At 43.1% G+C, this 20178-nt stretch overlaps 1 protein-coding gene across 2 annotated transcripts in view; it reads right to left on the minus strand.

Moving 5' to 3' along the window:
• GLI3 (GLI family zinc finger 3) overlaps positions 1-20178 on the minus strand; it is a 215866-nt gene that overhangs the window by 10019 nt on the left and 185669 nt on the right. For both annotated transcript variants that reach the window (XM_056338041.1, XM_056338040.1), the window contains exons 11-13: positions 5572-5721; positions 4814-4978; positions 1516-1806 (exon numbers count right to left, since the gene is read on the minus strand). In XM_056338041.1, coding sequence (XP_056194016.1) covers positions 1516-1806; positions 4814-4978; positions 5572-5721 — 606 coding nt within the window. The remainder of the gene's footprint in view (positions 1-1515; positions 1807-4813; positions 4979-5571; positions 5722-20178) is intronic.

Here is a 20178-nt window from a genome sequence, read left to right on the forward strand (position 1 = left end):
ATGGATTGCACATTACTAAATAAAGGAATGATTGGACAACAGGCAGACGGCTAAAATAAAGACTTAAATAATGTTGCAATGAGAAAAACAGCGGAAAAGTTAAAATGCCCTCACCTTATTACCCACTGTCCTTAGGAAGTTAGAACAAGACATTTAAGAGCATTAGACAGAAAAGACATTGGATTAGTTGGAAAACAGAAAACATATCTTAATTCACACAAGCAATGAAAAGCAGGAAATGCAGAACTGTTTTTAGAAGATATTTTTCAGTGAGAAATATTTTAATACTATGCAAGCAATCAGCATTAATACCCCTTTCCTGCAAATCTTATTCATGCTAAAAACATCTACATTCAACAGGCCCCAATAATGCTACAGATTTCCCTAGCTAAGCTAAAGGGGAAGGGGTTTTGCTCCTTTGTAATGTAAGGTGGTTAGCGCCAAAGATGGCAGAGGATCTCCTTTAGACTTCAGCGGGAGTTAACTCTGGGCCCCTGGAAGTTTCCAAATTCAGGATTAATACTTCACAGTTTAGGCGTAAGCCTTAGGCACAATATAGCAGTAACTCGTATTTCAGTGAGTAATCATTTTGAATCGCAGCATGATTAACAGTATGAGCAGAATTCAGAGGACTCATATTTCTAGTCCCCAAGGGTTGGGTCCAGATGACTCGTAGACCCAGATGTGGAAGAGGACAGAGTGACCGCTTTTGGAGAAGATGAATGGCACACAAAATGCAGGCAAATGAAATAACTTCTTTAAGATAGAGTGTGAAAAAATGGAACAAAGTCCTTTTGACATTCAAGCCTATACTGGTTTAATGTAATACATTAAGGTAAAGAGGGAAAAGACCTGCAGCGACTCTTAATTCAGCTCAACTTAGTTAAATTTAAATTAGGTTAACTTGGTGAAGTTAAATTAAGTATCAGATTAACGTAAGAGATCACATCACAATAGAGATCTCATATTGTCAAAAGGTCTCGTCCTGTTATTTAAGAATAACAATTTATCCTGCTTCAGTTTGATCCATGACGTGACAACCTCAAGCTCCTAAAATCTGATCATTTTCCCAGGTTCTCCAAAAGTTATCACCATCAATATCATCATTTCAGTCTTTTGGACTTGTCTTTTTTTTGCATTCTGGTTTTGATTCTGCAGGATTCACATTATCTTTCTTCTGTAAATAGTAGAGTGGAAAAACATGCTTTTTTGAAAATGAAAACTGTGATTTTCTCATAATAAGGTGATTCTGAAAGATGGAGCTTTAAGAGAAGCAATTATTGTGAGAGTTGCCAACACTGCACTTGCTGCATATTGCACAGATTAGATGTAACCTTCTTATTTGCTATTTCTTAGGCTTTAAAAATATTTTATGATGGAAATGAAAAAGAATAACTCACAAAACCTAACCTTGTGAGCTAGAGTTTATGGGCTTGAGCATTTATTTTATAAAGGGATTATTAACTGGTGGCAAGACGAAAAAGGACAAAGGGAGCAGCATGGTGTATTGCATACCATTGGTTTTTCCGACTTGACTGCTTTCACTTGGAGGCATTCTTCACGCTTTGAGGTAGTGTTGCTGAGGTCCTTCTGCTCACCAATCGCACCCTGAGTCTGATGGCCTGGTGACCGGGTCTGAGAGTGGCTGCCTGGGTCTCTCGGTGGCGGAGGCCTTGGGTGGATATCTCCCCGTTGCTTCTTGGTGACATGCGCCTCCGGGCCATGCACGGTCTTCACATGTTTCCGGAGAGAACTGGGATCTGTGTAGCGCTTTGTGCAGCCCGGTATCTTGCAAACATACGGTTTCTGCCAAGACAGGAAAATCACTTAAATTAGATCTAATTTCGCATGGGACTCCTGAATAGCTCCTTGGAGCACAGCTGATGTTACAGTTATATGCTTTCACAGTGAATTCGTTATCTAATTTATGGTCTCTACAGTGACTGAATCATAGAATTATAGATGGTTTGGGTTGGAAGGGACCTTAAAGATCACCTAGTTCCAAGCCCCTGACACAGGCAGGGACACCTTCCACTAGACCAGGTTGCTCCCAGCCCCGTCCAGCCTGGCCTTGGGCACTGCCAGGGATGGGGCACCCACAGCTGCTCTGGGCAGCCTGTGCCAGCGCCTCGCCACCCTCACAGGGAAGAATTTCTTCCTTATATCTAATCTAAATCTGCCCTCTTTCAGTTTAAAGCCATTACCCCTTGTCCTGTCGAGTTGTGACTGCACACCTAGTCAAACCTATTAATTTCCCTTGGGTTTTATTAACTCGTTGTTATATTCTATTAACCTGTTTTATAACCCATTAATGTCACATAGTTTACAGAGGGCAGAACTTCTCATAATATGAACTGTCACAGCTTCCACTTATCACAGCAGCAGAGTCAACAGAGCTATGGCAATTTATGAAGACTAGCCTAATTTCCTATCTTGTTCACTGCCCTCAGCAGTCTCATACCCTATTTCTAGTATGGCCAGTACCTACTTCTTGACATTCACAGGCAAACAACCCCCTCCAAAACATACTGGGACATTTATTCAGACAGTATTGTCAGAGGAAGCATTTTTTTCCTGGCTCCTTCAGAACACCAGCATGATGTCAAAGCACAGCACATGTACCATGAGCATTTTCACGTCACAGCAACTGCACCGCGAAAATGCACTAGTAGTATTACTGCTACCCGCATAAACCTGCTTCCTTTGTCTGTAAATTTCTCCAGTTCACTAAGCAATGTAGAATAAAGTAAATTTATAGCCTTATAATTTAACAAAGACTTTGGTAAATTTATTTACAGAGGATCAGAAAGAAGAGTGGAGCTTTTCCTAAACACTTTAATTGCCTCAGGAAACAAAGTGTCTTTTACTCCGTTTTATTACTGTATTGTTTCCAAGAAACTACTGATTTAAATTCTTATTTATACTAGCCCTCAAGAAAAAGGAAAGAGAAAAAAAAGAAAAAAGAAAAAGAGACCCTCGTGCCAAGTTCGTCAAAGGGGTTCTCTGTCTGCTTACACATGGCACTCTGGAGCCTTTGACAAATGTAGCTTCTTCATGGATATTGATAAGCCTGAGCCTGCTTCCACTGACATCAGTGGAAAACAACCTCCCATTGACTAGGAGCAAAAATGTTGATCATGAGCAATTTAAAGTTGATGCTGAGCCACTGAAACAGGTTTTCTCAAGATGCTATGGAAGTACAAGTCGGTTCACTCTCTTCTACACGTGTAAGGCATTATCTGCATCAAGACGTGTCAGTTGCTTTTAAATCTAAGTATAGGTTACCTACTTACAACTCAAATAGCACTGCAAGGAAGTGCTGAATCGGGTCTGCACTTCTCACAGTATTCACAGCACTCCATCAGCAGGCATTGCCTAAGAGTATTAGCCTGGTTTGTTATGAAGTAATGGTGAAGGAAATTTTTCATTTGCCCTTGCTGTTGCACCTACCAGAAATGATGCGTGGCAGCAAATTTGTCTTGGTGACTTACTGTTAGACACGAAATCCTGACCTGAAAACATCTTTGAGAGGATTTTACTCATCAACTAGGCAACAAACAGATTGGTTCAGACAGTGAACGAAAAAAATTCTCAGTGAGCTATTGGAGAGACTTGGTGAACTTCCTTCTACTTTGGTAACAATTCACAAAACTGCTGCTGGGCTTCAGCCCCATTATTAGGTGGGCTGCTGAGAGCATGCACTGCAGGGACGCATTGAACTCAGACATCTGCAGTGCTCTCTGCTTTACAGAATCACAGAATGGTCAGGATTGGAAGGGACCTCTGGAGATCATCTAGTCCAAACCCCTGCTACAGCAGGTATTCCCTTGTGACTCAAGAGATGCTGCGGTGTCCAGAGGATTGGAAGAAGAGGAATACTCCTGAGATTCTGCCAGCCCCAGCAAATGCCTGTGAGAGACCTGATGCAGCTAGAGAAGGATACAAGCCTTGCAGAAATGGATATAGCTCCTAGCTTCCACGCCACACAGTCACCATGTTGGTATGTCCAGTCCTTCCAGGTTTAGGCTAGAGATGAATGAGTACAGGGACAGGTCAAGGAGGAGAGACTGGGCTCCAAGGTGTGAGACTGAGATGATGTGATTCCCTGTGTAACCTGACATGGTGCAATGAAACAGGGACCAGGCATGAAGATGGTGTGATTCCTGAACGAGGGGCAACAGTAACAGGAAACACACAGTAACAAAGAGATGTTGCGCTGAGAGCCTGGGAGACAGCTGTGACTGCCACAGCTGGTTTGCCTGAGAAAGCTCAAATTCCCTCCACTGCATCCCTGTTCCACAAAGTCTGTTCAGGATGGAAAGAGTGAAATAGCCCAGAGGAGAAGGAGAAGGTGTAACTCAGAACTTACTCAGGGCAACCCACGTTTTCCAGACCCTGAAGACTTCTCCACAGCTCCTTGCCACAGCCAAAAGGATGCTACAAGAGGCTCAGCAACTGCCAGGTGCCACTGCCAGTGCTGGCAAGTGACACACTCCTGCTGCTGGGGCCAGCCCTCCCACTCTGGAGGGCGAGACCATCCCAGCTTTCCAAGGAAACCAGGCGTTGTCCCTGGTTAACAGCCATGTTTCCATTAGACCTCTCCTTCAAACCTATCCTACACGCAATAAAATGACCCACAGCCTCTCTAGGTCCATACGACATGGGAAAGCTTGTGCTGGTAAAAGCCATCTAGAACTTATATTTCTTTCAGGATGCTGAGGGTTGCCCGTCCTCTGGAGGAAATTCCTATGACCACATTGTAAGTCTGTTTGATGCCAAATTTTAGTATTTGTTTCGAGCTGTGCTTGCTTACCTCATTGGAATGAGTCCTGTTTTGGTGCTTGGCTCTGTCGGACGCATTGGAGAAAGCTTTGTTGCAGCCTTCGTGTTCACACACATATGGTTTTTCTCCAGTGTGAGATCTCAAGTGTGTTTTCAAGTTTTCTAGTCTGGAGTAGGCCTTTGTACAACCTTCAAACTGCAGACAAGAAGTAAGTCTGGATTAATTTTAATCTTTGGACTTGCAGGAAGCGGTAAAAGCTGACCTACAGAAGTTTAGAAACTTCCCAAGCCTTCACAACCTTGCCCAGTGTAATTCTGTTTTGGCTTGTTGGGTTTAAATTTTACCCAGGCAAACCCCATCACAGCTCAAGTCAAAATGCTTATGAAGGATAATGTAAATCTCTCATAGGACAGCACAGTACTTGTGTACTTCGTCTAAGACAGAAATCTACTGCAAAGTAATTAGAAGGCTGGTGGCCAGCAATAATACCCAGGTCTGTAAAAGAAAATGCTTTTAAATAATCAAGCAAACTGAGCTCTGTTTAATAATGCCTTTTGGGGCTTCTTTGCACATTAAACTTGAGGAAGTGGGCCAAATTTTCCAGTGAATCACCACTCCTAAAGCTCTTGTCATCTGGGTGAGCCGGATAAAAAAGCAGACACGGTCGTCTCTTCTCCAGCAAACATCTGACAGACAAGAGAACAGAGAATGCAGCATGTACACTGCTCTGCTCGCTGCACAGCCCCAGCTCCCCCATCTGAGCCTGGAGCTCAGCCCCCGTTACTCACAGTGCATTTGTGTGGCTTTTCCCCTGTATGTCTCCTCATGTGGACCACCAGCATATACTGGGCTTTGAATGGTTTCTGCTCCCGGGAACAGTCCAGCCATCGGCACACGAACTCTTTCTTCTCACCGTGTATATGGTCATTGTTTATGTGCTGTTTGGATAGAAGAGGGATTACAGCTTAATGGAAACGTAACATCGCCATCAGCCTTGCTGCGGCTTTGCACTGGAACAGCACCAGCGGCTCAGGTGTGAACCAGGATCCCACAGTACTGAAAGAGTGAGGAGACCGTCCGCGCTCCAAAGCGATCGTGGGGTTCAAATTCATTGGAAGTCCATTAAGGCCCGTGAATTTGTTTCTACTGACATCAACAGGCTTTGGATCAGGCCTCAGGGATACAGGCTGTTAAACAGACCCTGGATAATCTCATGCACGGCACCACTTGCGTGATTCACATTGAGCAATGCCTTTGCAGATCAGGGAAGCCGTACCTAAGTGCCACTCAGCACAAACAAGGTTTGCAAAACCAGGCCTTGAGAAACACATCCCCCAGCCTGAAAAATCACCAGGTCTGCTAAACCAAGTTTCCACCAAAGCTTTTAAACTCGCTCCCCGCTACTGGTATTTGCTTTCAGTCAATGTACTGGGTTAGCGTGCACATTGTGGTGGGGGAAACAAAACCCTACACACTGCAGTAACAAAACCCGCCGAGCAGCGAGGCATCCCCCAAGCCGGCTTTTGCCATTGCCATGGTCGGCTCTCTGGGGGCGACACCTTCTTGCCTGGCCTGTTGACAACATGCATGTGCCTTGCTGTGATCAGTGTCACCTGCCTGAGTGTATCCAGAGGCAGGCCAGGGCTGTGTACCCTTTACTCTTCCAGAAAAGCAGCTTGCTCTGTTCCCTTCACTAAGATCCAGTCCAGCAGAGCACTGGAATATGGATTTAATTTGCGCTGATTGTCCTCCTGAGCACAAACGGCCAGACCCATCAAAAAACTTGATTTTTTTCAAGGTTTAACTGTTTGAATTTTTTTGCACAGCTTCAGAAAACAACAAAAGCACCCTACACCTTGGCTTTCAAGTTTATGAAGGCTGGAATTTCAGCAGGAGGTACCAGACTCATCCTTGCTGACTCTGGGAGAAACCCTGCCTCGGAGACTTCCCCACTGCTGCACTTTCTACCACACCTCGCTGGCTGTGCCACTAGATGGCCGCATTTCTCAGCAAATGCGATTATTTCCATTAAGGTACGAGACAAAATCCTTCCAGAGTTTGTATTTGATCACAGCACAGAGATGAAATCTGTATCTACTCTGTAAGTAGCTCACAGAAAAAGCCAGCCATACGGAAACTCAGTAGTTCATACTGGAACACAAAGAAGATAATCCTGATCTTTTCTGAAGTCCTGAAAACAATCAGAAAACCAAAAAAAATCAGTTATGTTCATAATTATGTGGCATCATCATGGCAAACAGATGTGCACCGCCTGTAAAAGATGACTGCGCTTTTTCTGAAACTTTATTGCCATTTCTTAAAAGTTGTGATGGGGTGCAGAGCGCATGAACAAAGCAGATGTGCTGGACAACGTACAACATGTAATCTGCAGGAGTTTATGTTTCAAGTGCAGGTCTCAAGTCCATCCATGACACACATGCTTGTACCAAATGTGTACAGATGTCCTGTGCTGCGAAATGGCATCGCAAGGGTACAACAAGGTTAACGTGCACTCTTCTTTGCCAAAAGAGAAAGAAGTAATAGGACAAAAATCAATGCATTCAAGTAATTCGTGGCCAAATCCTTCTGTAAACATTACAGACAGTGAGTTATTTGGTTAAACCTACACAGGCACGAGGGAAATGAAAACTGAGTGTGTGACACAGGCTTTATAATTGATACAAAAACTTCAAGGCTGGTTCAATCAGTTCACAATAGCACCTCCCTTTACCTCCCACTGTGTGGCCACTCAGGCACCAAGGATGCTCTTTCAGAGGAATTCTCCACAGGACACTTTTTCTCTTTGTCCCTGCAAATGAGCTTGCTCCTTGCTCTCCAGACCTCTAGCCTTTATCAGCGTGAGCATCCTCTAAAACTGGCCTTTCTCATGGGTGTAAAGCTCCCTTCCTCACTCCCTCCCCAGCCCAGGCTCCCTGCAGCAGTGACAAAGCTTTGCCCAGGATGGTGGCTTAATCATTTGCCTCTCTCGGTCACTCCACTGGCTCACCTGTCCGGTGTCTTTTGATCACCCTCAGGTCACCGCACAACGGGTCCCTCCACACCCATCTGCCCTGCTCTCTTCTCCTGTCACTCCTTTTTGACTCCCTCTGCTTTTCCTACAATCAAACCCCTCTTTGTGCTGTTTTCTCTCATTGCTCTGATGCTTCAGGCGGTGGCCTCCTAGAGCTCACCTGCAAAGCCATCTTGTTCTCTTTCAGCCCCTCTGAGGATCTTCGCCTTCAGGTAAAGCCTAGAAGAAACGAGCCCATGACATTGTCTGCTAATCTAGGTAATTTCTTTAGCTCTCAGGTAAGCCACTCAACTGCTTTTTGCAGAGGGGCAATATTTTAGCAGACCTATAAACGTGCTCAAATATCAGAAGGCTGGTTTTCAAGAAGGCGCTTGCTAGGCATTACATCAGCACACGTCAGAGGCCAACAGCAGAAGCCAGCAGTGCTCCCCGATAAGGAGATTCACAGCATTTGCAACCCCAACCAAGTTATAATTCAAATCAAGTTGTGATATGAAAATGATCAGTCATCTGCTATGGACACATAGGCAGAACTATAAAAACACAAAACAGGAGCTAACTACACCGGGATTTTTTATCATTATCATTTGGCAGAAACAATGCGCAATATTTACAACATGTTTAAAAGACGAATGAGGTCTCACTGCAACCAGCAGCAATTAGAAAAGTTCAGAAGTTTGTGAACTCTGGCATTCAGGTTCTTTGACTCAGACAGATAATTACCTTTGGATTTTGCACGGTGTTTTTGGCTCCCTGGTCTCTATTATGAGAGGGAATGAATAGTTTTGAGCTTGTAAAACAAAGAACAGTCAGGAATAAGAGTATTATGCAAAGCAGAAGCTTTGGTACAGTACAATAAGGATTTATAGGGTTTCAATTTATAATCTGTTTGTAACCTTATTACACCCATGAAATGTCAAATTCCAGGGACTAGATCAGAAGGATTTTTTTTTTCCTGGTGAAATTGAATTTTGATGCAGTTTCAGGGTGTGAAAAGGCTTTTCGTTTAATTTGGTAGGCCCAAACCTGCAAGTTTTACTTATGTTCGTAATCCTTATTACAGTAAATAGGCGCATGAAAGCCAACGATATTACTCCCTAGTGCCAGGTTTGCTAACATAAGGCTCTGAAGCACCAGCTCTGTATTAAGAATTTCTGACCTGAAAAAAAAAAGCCCCCATTAAAAGCTGAATTCTACTAGCTATCTCCCATTGCACACGGCTCCAAAAAGCTGCTAAACAGGGGTCATTTGCAGAATAGCAGTCACTTTCATGCCACTTCAATACTCATTACCAAACCTCAGTCTGTCCTGGCTCATTTTCTTTTCTTTAAAAAATATTACTATTATCCTTCAGGTCCAAAATACCTTAACATTAACAGAGGGAGCTGACCTAAATACTGATTTTGGTCTCAGAACGCCCTGGCTTTGAAGAAGGAAGTTCTGAGGTGGATTTCAGTTCCAGAGCAAAATAAGCCACCAAATTCAGTGAAATCAAGGCTGAAGTTAGCCTGCCATCTCTACTGGGGAAGCTCAAAACCCAGAGGTAATGGAGAGCACAACCTGCAGAGTCCTGGAAGCATAGATGCTTACATGGCAAGAAATATTATTTTAAAAAGGGAACACCTTAAATCATACATGTTCTTATATAATCAATGCACACCGTATGTGCTGCTCCAAGATGATGTGAGATGATGCTGGAGGTAGGATTTGCAATAATCTTAGTGTTCCGTTTTCCTCCTCCACAGGTCTTTTGGAAGAAATCCTAAGCATACCCTAACTGGCTGCTTGGTACCCATTAGCTATTCAGTACATAAACAAAGGCCAAATGTGCTCTCACAGTAGTTACACAGCTGGAAGAAAGCCTCTCCATACCAGAAGAATGAGTTAGGAACAACAGAAAAAGAATGACTGTCACCTGCAACTGAGATTGCATGTGAAAGGAAAGAGTTATTTGGTGGATAAAGCAGAAACATTGGGAAAATCTCCCGATTCTGCTTGCTAACCTAGACACACTACCCTAGCATATGCTAGGAGAAAACTGGGAAAAGACCATCTTGTATTGGTATAATGTGGTAAGTTAGTGGCACAGCAGAAGGCGTATCACCATTGCCAAAAACTGGTTTCATTTCAATTATACAATGACAGTTTCAGACTTTTACCTTCTCACAGGTATTTCCCTGCATTTTAAAAATTTAAAAAGGAGGTGCTAAATAACTTCCCAGTAAATCTCACTACCGACATCAAGCAGAAGCAGCATTTAAGCCATCTTCGAGCACAACCTCCTCCTGGACTGCACTCCCACAGAAAGTCCCTCAACCCAGCAGAGCTGCTGCATTTCCTGCGTAGCAGAGGACGTGTGCATCTGCGCAGAGGCATCACCGCGGGACAGCTGCTAAACACAGCTCATCCCGCAGCTGCACAAGGGAGTCACAGAGCCCACAGGCTGCAGATAGGAAATGTGCACAGATTGTGTCCGGCAGTAACAGACTGGATAGCTCTGAGGCTGGTTTGGAAGGGATTAGCTGTCCCTGACCCATAAGTCCTCTTAAATAAATAAGGGAACATTCTTATTTATGTGTTTTGCATAGGAGATGCAGGTTTGTCCTTAAGCCCACATACAGTTAGAAATAGGAGGAGGGTTCCTGGTCATCAGGCCCATCCCTTGCTGTGGCAAGTCCTGCTATACGTAATCCCGGTCATGAACGGGGCAAGCTTCATCTTCTAAGTACGTTGGTGATCTGTTCCCTCTGCTCCCAGTGGAAGGCTCTTCTAGGAACTCACGCCTCTGCTGGTTAGGAACTGATTTCTGGCTTTGATTTATTCACAGCCAATTTATATTCATTTGTTCTCATGCCAACACTATCCTTTAGCTTAAACAGCTCCGCTTCCCTGCATGGTGTTTATTTCGTTCCCTCCCCCACCCCAACTAACTGACAGAGAACACTTTCCTCTCTGCCTTCATTTCATGGATTAAAGAAGTTGACTCCTCATCTCCTCTAGGCTGCCAAGTCCTCATTCCCCCTCTTACCTGGCTTTGGCTTGGGGTATGGAAGTCTCTGTGTCCTACCTGTCATTTTGTTCTCAGGTTCCTCATTTCCACTTCCAGGGCTGTGTTAGTCCACCCCTCCTCAACTGTCCTCTCAGCCCTCCTCTTCACCTGCTCTAGTACAACTTCAACCTTCTCAACCAGAATAGCATGAAGTACACCAGAGCTTGCCAAACTTGGGGTAACAAAACTCAAACCTCCTTGTCCTCGCTTAGGTGTAAGTACAGGTCAGTCCTTTGCTTTGGACTTGAGACCGTTACCAAAGCACCCGTGTACCTCATGGCTTGTGAATGTACCCCTGCTACCAACAAATCTTGGGAAATAGTATCTACTGCTACGGCCACAGCTGAGGTAGAGACTTAAGACCCAGAAAAGCTAAATCCCACACGCATAGAAGCATTTAGGTCTTTGATTCCCCACTAGAATTAGTCACTTGTTCATGAGTGGTGTGCATACTTTTGAGGTTCTTGACCCACACAGCTTCCTGAGATATCAGAGTGACTGTAAAAAGAGTATCAGCATTCAGAAAAGTGACAGGGTGGCACTTACGGCAGTATCCATGCTCGCCTGCTCCCCAAGGGATGCAATCCAGAGCTCATCACTGCTCCTCGCTACCATTTTAGGTAGTCAGGCAACTAAAAGATGACATCAGGCAGACCTCCCTACCATCTCATTAACATCTCGATAAAGATTAACTCCATGATCCACAGCAAGATGGACAGACAAAAGCTTTGTAAAGAAGCCAGGATATAAAGGAGGTCCTGGTGAGGCAGGAAATATCCTGTGACAATAGAAATCCCATTGTGAGGAGGAAAAAAACCCTGCATCTCTGTGGAGTGAAATCCCCAGCAGACTTTTAGGACACATTCCAATCACTGCAATTGAGTCTCTCTCTAACCTCTGTGACTCTCCGTTAGAACAATGCATGCATTTTAATTTCCTCTTATCTGCCGGCAAATAGGTATGGATCCTGTCTGTCCTTTCCCTCCTAAAGATCATTTGCAGGCACATCCTGGCCAAACAACCACGAGAGACTAATGTCTCCTCACTGTTGCACAAGTCAAGAGTCTGATTTTGACCTCACGTCCTTAGGGTGGCATAAGTACTTAAGCCATTTTTAGTTCCCGAGACGGAAGAAGCACTTAAGCTGCTTTAAACCTTTACCGTGGCATAAATGCTTAAGCTGGTTGCAGTTCCGAAAGCTAAGTCAAAGCTATAGCTATACATGAAGAACTTGGCACCTCTCCATAGGCACATGACTGTGGAGAAGCTCAGATAACTATCTCCACCCCTGCTTCCTTTCCTTTGGATGCATTTATTATTATTCCATTAGAGTTCTTGCGGCTGTCTTGCATACTTTACGGAAGACTTAAGAAATGCTGTTGTGACAGATCTCTGCTAATGCTGATTAGCAACATGACAATTTATACAATCTGCTGATCTGGCCCAAAGCAGGTCAGTGCCTTGATAGTTTTGACACTTTTGCTGAAATGGAATACCCACAGTTAAAATCAGCTGGATCTTAAAAGCACTGCATGGCAATTTCCTCTGTGTATAATGAAGGCACTAAATACTCTGTCTGCATGTTGCACTCCTCACCTCACTGTGTTTGATCTTGTCATTCAATCTCAATACTTAATTTTCAAAGTTTTCCACTATTAACAAAAGAAGTTCCCCACTCCCCCTAGATTTGGTCATGACTGTAAACCTAAATGAGGACTAGTGGTGTACCACATGTCAGTAATCAGATCTTTTGGGGTTACATGTGAGAGAGAGAGAGAGAGAGAGAGAGAGGAGTGTGGCTTTTAACAGTGTAAAAAAATACGTACTGCAAATCTTTGTAACTCCAGTGTGACTGAAAAGTTTTTACTCATTCAGAAAAGAAAAATCAAATCACTGTATAAAGTAAGTTACAGTCAAAAAGATGGGTATTTCAAAAAGGAGTGAAGTACGTGGAAATTAGGAAATATAACTTGCATTACTTTAAAAACTTAATATATGAACTCTGTATCTGTGAGTGTTAATACTTAATTATAAGAAAAAAAAATTAGACCTCAGCACTCCAGCTGAATTAAATCTTGAAGCTTATTTATTACTGTGCCCTTCTGGATTCCCATCTCTGTCCCTTGAGAACTGGCAATAGCAGTCAATGAAAAAAGGTAGGGATCAAAATTAGAAGCCCAAGTCAACTGGAAAATAATGATGATTTATAACTTGAGACAGCCCATGGAAGAGGGCTGACAGGCACAGGAGAAGGGCAGCATGGAAACCAACAGCTGGAAGAGAGGATGGAAACATTAAGAAAGGAGGTAAGTGGTGGGTAGGGGGCATCACATCACGTCCTGGAGGTGCTGAGACATTGTGTGGCTCTGCTCTGTAGCAGCTCATCACCTTTTCTTAGCAAGATGTTGCTGTACTTCCCCTTTCACCGCCTCGATAGCTTACAAACTGCTTATTCACTTGCCTGGGTCCAAAGAGCTTGGGTTAATCTGCCTGTTTTGACTCCAACATCCGAGGGAGAATTCCCACACGAAGGGCAGTCTGAGGGGAACCTTGGAGATGTTGCAACAAACATTTGGGGTCAAACAGTTGTCTTGGGCCAGCACAGCTGCCACCTCAAGAAGATCGGGTTTATAGTCAGATTTAAAAATGTATTAAAGACCTGGGGTCAGTGCAACACAAGGAATGAGTTTGTTCTTGTCTCATGGGGCATACGAGTTTGGAAGCAAGGAATGCACAAGACTGAGAGTGGTCAAACTAATAATAACTAATGAACATTTGCATTTTGTGGAGTTTACTAAAAGCCTGAGCAGGAGACATCTTTTTGTCTCAAATGCTGTTTAACCAAGCCATGGTGAATCAAACTATTTTTTCACCTATGGGCTTGGAGGAGTCTTGTTCTCTAAACATGAAACTGTATTAGTAATAAACAGGAATACGCTAATTCAAAGGACATAACCCAGCATGACTGCTTTCTTCTCCTCTCCCTGTTTCAGCTGAAAATATAGGTCTGGTTTCTTTTCATCTCTCTGCACTAACAGCAGCAATAAAAGTTCTCGATCCTCAAGTTAAAAAAAACGTTTTCCTTCTGCTTCTCCTTTTGCTCTCCTGCAATAAATTCTGCAGTTGTCTTCATTGCCTATCAATAGGTTAAACATATCCAACTTGCATGTTTAAATGCTAAAGACAGAGAAGTCCCCAAGGATACGTCAACCATTGGCTCTTGTACAAAGAAAATACTGTATTTTGCTCAGAAGAGCTTTCTGTGGCAATTTAAACACAGTGAGACAGACACAATATCCTGGAGAGAGGAAAACCTGCCTTATTACATTCCTGACCCAAGAGAAAGGATCTGCCCTTAGGACATAAAGGGAATCAGTGGGGGGGGTGGGGAAGAGAAAAGTTATCTAATCCTAAAAATAAAGAAGCGGTTCATAATACAGCATGACATTCTTTTAATCTCTGATATAGTAGTTATACAGTATGGATGTGATATAATACCAACAGGGCAAACACAGCTTGCTTGTCAGGCTGGGAACCGACTCCCTCAGCCTCTATCTATGTTTCCAGGTTTTGGACAGCTTTTTGGTAGGCTTTGGGATAGTCTGTGGAGGGAATGGAACTTATGGGACATTGCAGGGATTCTTTCCCAGTAAGATCACATCTTGTTCTTGTTTCATTTAATATACATATATTCATGTATACAGTACAGTTAAGTCTGTTAGCGGCAAAAAGCAGCTCCATCAAGGGCAATGTTTTACAGCTCTCCCTTGATTTCCTGTGTAAGAGCAGGCAGCTATAAAGCAGCAGGCAGAAATTGCATCTTTGTTTCCTAAACCTGGAAATTTAATAAATTAGATTCTGCCAGAACATCAACATAAATGTTGTGGACATTAATCATTCCACTTTTACAGTGGTAGGAAAGATGCTTTGATGACTCTCAGCTTTGTTTCTTTTCTGATGTTCTTTTCCATAACTCTGTCTAAAATCAAGTGCCATCTCTTTCTTGAAGGTTGCATTCTTGTATCACTAGCTGGCAGGTTAATAGGTGAAGGTGGTACATTACAGGAATTCCAGCTGTCTCTACTCTTTTTTATTTTCCAAATATATGGAAATCATTTTTCAATGTGTGCTGCTGTGATAACTGGGCTTTGCCAGTTGCTCCAGCACTGATGCTCTGCCTCGCATTTGCCCCTTAGCTCAAGCAAGGTATCATGGCTTCTATACTTCATAATGTTACGAGGAAAAAAAAAAAAAAAAAAAGCTCCACCTCTCCCTTCAACCACCTGAATCTGTGACCTGCCCAAGGACAGGGCTAATTGCATTTGTGTCATACAAGAGAAGTGAAGGAAATGAAAGGGAAAACCATGAACCTGGTGCTCAAATGTACTGTTCTCAAATGGGGGCGTTTTGGTTATGTCTCTGCCCTCCAAGGGTGTGCCCTGCTCTCGTGCTCAAGCAGGGAAAGATGCAACAGGGTTACCATGAGGATGACTAAGTTCTCTGAGTGCTGGGATGAAGGAGCTTGTAGGGAAGTGCTCCCACACTGCCCCCGGAAGAGTACGAGGGGCCAACTGGCATTTCTGCCAGCCACCTTCTCCTACCATCACCTGCCCTCCCGGCTGCCCCTGCCACGATGTGCTCCAGGACACAACTCCTGCTGCTTGGATTAGCGTTCTCTGCATCACTGCATGGATGCTGGTAAACTCCCCCACCTTCCACTCACTCCGGAATCTTTTTTGGTGCAAACCATGTGTGTTTGGTACCACAGTTTGAGAGCTGTGCTGAGCATGTAACTGCTGTGCTAAGAGCAAGAAAGCCTTTTGCTGGCGGGTAATCCCTCTTGGGAAAGGCAACCTGACAGGTAGTACCAGTACCCCATTACAACTCGCACCTTCACCAAGACTTCAGCAATGCACGGAAATTAATTTAAGAAAAATAATCTTACATATCTGTGTTTGGCTTGCTTTTTTTTTTTTTTTATGCTTTTCATATTCAGGTCCCCAAATTACTCCCACATTTTACCTCTCTTCTGTGTAAACGTCACATGAGAAAAATCTAGGTCATTTGGTGCCTAAACCAAAAGACCCAAGACAAAGTAGCAAGGAGAAAAACAGAGGGAGAAAGAAGTCAGCTGAAGTATGCACCAGTGATAGAGAACTCAAAATTGGCTCAAAAGGCCAGGGCTGGAAGATGAGACTGAACAAAGGCTGCTTGCTGAAGTGTTTAAGACCCGCTGCTGACAAAGTGATGAAACTGTGATGTCGGCCTTAAGGATGCAGTAGTCACCAAAGGTGGTCTTCTCCCAAATCCTATACCTTAGCTCTGCACTGATGATCTTCAGCCTGTTCTGCCTCTTTTCCTGCCTTCTTTCTGCATATCACGTGTGCACAAGCTCTCCCCACAGGCTGAGAGCTGGCTACAGGCAGCAGTGCTACAGCTTGGGATGCAGGAAGGATTCCTGCTTTCAGGAAACAGCTCTACAGCATGAGTGCAAGGAAGTGCAATGCCTGTTTGTGCCATAAGTTCACAAGAGAGGAGATACTCATTGCTAAGAGTTCCACATTCCTCACAAATCTATTACACGCTCCTCTCTCAACCTAGTCAAAGCAGTAGTGCACAAACAAGGGCAGGGATTTTCTTAAGTTGGATGGGGAAGAGGGTACAGTTTAGCCTGAAACTAAACATCTGCCCTTGACCAGGTCCAAGATTACCAGTGACTGTTGCCTAGAAAATGCACTGTGTGGTACCTTCTAGGAGTGACCGATATATGGAAGAAGCAAAACCATCTGACGCTCAGCTTCAAAATTTTCTGCTTCATGATCTTTGCATTTAGGGATCAAAATTGATTTTATATGCAACTGCTACAGAATTTCCAGGAAAACCAAGTTAGACCCCATTAAAACTCCCTCACAGGCAGTGAGCAATGGCTGCTGACTTCTTTACAAATCTGAACCCACATACAGCTGTGTACAACCTTTAACAAACACATACATGAAAACCAGACCTTACCTTGAAAAAAAACAAACAAACAAAAAAACCCCAGAACCTGAACAGTCCAGTACTTAGCACTGCTACAGATGTTAGTGTAACACACTTAAAAGTACATATTCTATCTGTATTTTTCTCACCGGCAAAAAAAGACCACAGAATGCCAGCACATTCGATAAGGAAGTCATCATAAAAAGGCATTAAAATAAGGAATTTCATCTTATTTGTGAAAATACCATCGTGTGCAAGAAGCACACTAGCACACACGAGACGGAAGAACTAAATACTTCGGATGTTTTCCCACATGGCTGCAGAAGACAAAAATCTATAGGCCTCCTTCCTGCCACCATAACTCATCTGACTTCAATGGAAATCAGACCTGCTGTATATATTAAAGCTGAAATTAACTATTCTCCCTCCATATTGTTTGGGTTTGATAAATTCCAGCCATTGCTCCTAGCCAAGATGAGTAGATCTTGATTCTGTTCACTGCTCTGCTGGCACAGGCTCTTACGGCAGCCTGGAGCCCGTTAAATTTGATCGGGTCCGAATGCACCAAGCTCTCTGCAAGAGCGGGGATTTAGCATCTCTTGCAGTTAGTTATTGAGCTGTGGGCTCAAACCACACTCAAAGTAGTAATATTTTCCTTTAAAATAGGGCATGTTCACAAGAAAATAAAATGCAAAGAGATTTCTAATCTTTACATTCCACAGCACAGACCAGACTGGTGGAGCCAAGAAATAAATGCTCAACAGTAAAGATGCCTAAAGCAGAAAAAAGTGGAAGTAGGAAGGTACCCAGCAAAATATCCCAACAACTGTGCTGCACCAAATGAATATATAAAGTCAGAGCTGTTTTATAAACATTGTATGGCTTTAATGACAAAAATCTGTTAAAATTTATACTGCCTTTCAGTGCATGGGCTTGGAAACGCACTGCAAGCAGGTTAGTACGAACAGGCTCTTTGAGTTAAAATGTAACCATATATTACAGCAGCTTTATATCATTTTATATTAGGAGAGACAAACCGCTTAATCCCATGAGCCAACTTACTTACAAATCTATGAAAGGCTATAGCAAGCTAGAATATGGAAATGCTAAAAAGTACCATTTCAACAACTTTTTGAAGTCTTCCGAAGTCCCAGGTTGATACAACTGGTCACCTATCTATGCAGAAGGATTAGCAAAATAGTTATCCCTTACAAAAAAACCCCCAACCATTGCCTCCTTTTACTGAAAATCCTATGCTCCTAAAGGGGCAAAATAGCAAGATAAATGTCAGACAATTAAACAGGATCTGCTCTTCGGGGTGTATGAAGCATATAGCCATTAACACTAAGCACATAGACAGGACTTGCAGAACAACATGCACTTCATCTAGTTCAGCCTTGGACCAGATGATTTTGTAAAACCGTGTGCTTTCTTCTGCTTTTAGTACTTTGTTAATGATTACAGCACACCTAAGACTGAACCACCTAAAATGAAAGAGAAGATACCCCTCAGCAGGATCTTCCTGTGTAAATCAATCGGAGAGCCTTTAGCCTTTAATTTTTTTTAAAGAGTCCTACGCTTACCACATGGACGCATTCAAATTGCCTGTATGATAAAAATACCAATGCTTTGTCCACAGAAAAAGACTGTTGAATAGCAGGATTTTTTTCAATAAATGCGCTTAGTGTCTCCTTATATATAACCTAAGAAAGCTGCTTTTCAGATGGAGATAAGGCCTGATCCACCTTTTGCAATGAAATGCACACACAAAACCCCTAAGAAATCTGGGAATCTAGTGACTTAAAAACACACAACACTTTTCACCGAAACTACAAAGAAAAATTATGGCAGTGATAAGCGTTACCAAAATCTTTACTAGGCGATGTATGTTTTAACGTTTGTTTCATCACGGAGGAGATCCTGGTAGAATTAATCCAACATCGGTGGGTGACAGAAGCAGCAGTGTCTTAAAGCCACCACATCACAACTGAACTGGAGAAAGTATCTGGGCTGTTTCCTTCCTAACATCTCCAAGAAACATTTCTAACAAGCTTCAGCACATGCAACAGTCTATTGCTCCTCTGAGACCTCCCTCAGCTTTTTCCACTGGACATCCTTTTAGAATTTACCTTTCACATCTGTGCTAGGCTTGGCTGTTGTCCCCGTCATGTCCTAGCAAAACCAGAGTTAGCAAAGGTCTCTGCCATGTGGTAGAGCTCAGTTGCCCCTGATGCTCCAGGGAGTGGCAGCAGAGATACCTTCTTTCATCCCTCTCTTGCCACGGGTAACATTTGCTGTTCTCTTCTATATACCACAGACAGTCTTGCATTGTAGCAAGACCACAGACAGACATTTGAGCTGTTGGAATGAAAACTGTGCAGTATCTCTTACAGGAACATGGGGGTATCACCTAACACACTTGGAAAAGAACCAAGGAGAAATTTTTTTTCTGCCCTGAATTCCACGAGCTAACTTTAATTGACTTGCAGTGAACTTAAGGTGCCTCTGGTAACTAAAAATCAATCCCAAACAGTCTGGTTTATCTCAAAGATTCATCTCCTCTCCTATGTATACCATTGTGGCACCATCTGAACAGGACAGACTTGTGCTGGTCATCAGCCCCAGAAGTCTGCAGTAGTAAACCAAAGGGCAGTCCTGTATCTCTGTAACTCCCCCTCATCCAAAAACTATCAGAGCTGGAGCCTAGTGCCTCCAGAATGTGACACAAAACACACTTCTTTGTTCAGGCTTTTTTTACTAACCGTTAAGTGTTGGAATCCCCTTGGCAATTAATTTCCTGGCTGGTAATCCCTTGGCTCTGGTCCATGAAGAGAAAGTGGCTGCACCAGAGGGAGGTGTGCAAGGCACATGCTCCGGCTTTGCAAAATGAAGCCGTCTCTTGATTTAAATGACAGTGGCCAAACCTGAAAACTTATTATTTGCTCTGCGTAATGAAGTAAGCTAAGCTCACTGTTAAACATTCTTTAAGATGAGTGTAATGTGGCAAACAGTCAAATACTGCAGGTAGGGTTTTCTGGGTTGTCTGTGGTAATATTTGAAATAGTTTAGGCACAGGAAAGATATGAAAAAAATATCCTAATGGTAGCATGACACAGAAATATACATCGTATGATAATTAGTGCTGATGGTTTAAAGGACAAAGCATTTATTTTACTACCTTCAAGAAAAACTACACTAACAGAAAAAAAAAAAAAAAAAATCACTGCATACCCATAGTGTATTAAGTTTCTACGTTCTCAGCTCTTGTACAGTGGTATAAAACTCTTCCAGTAATCCTACCTAGTGCTGGTAATGGCAAAACAATCTACAATGGAC

Source organism: Falco biarmicus, chromosome 4 (assembly GCF_023638135.1).
Source record: "Falco biarmicus isolate bFalBia1 chromosome 4, bFalBia1.pri, whole genome shotgun sequence".
Taxonomy (NCBI): Eukaryota; Metazoa; Chordata; class Aves; order Falconiformes; family Falconidae; genus Falco; species Falco biarmicus.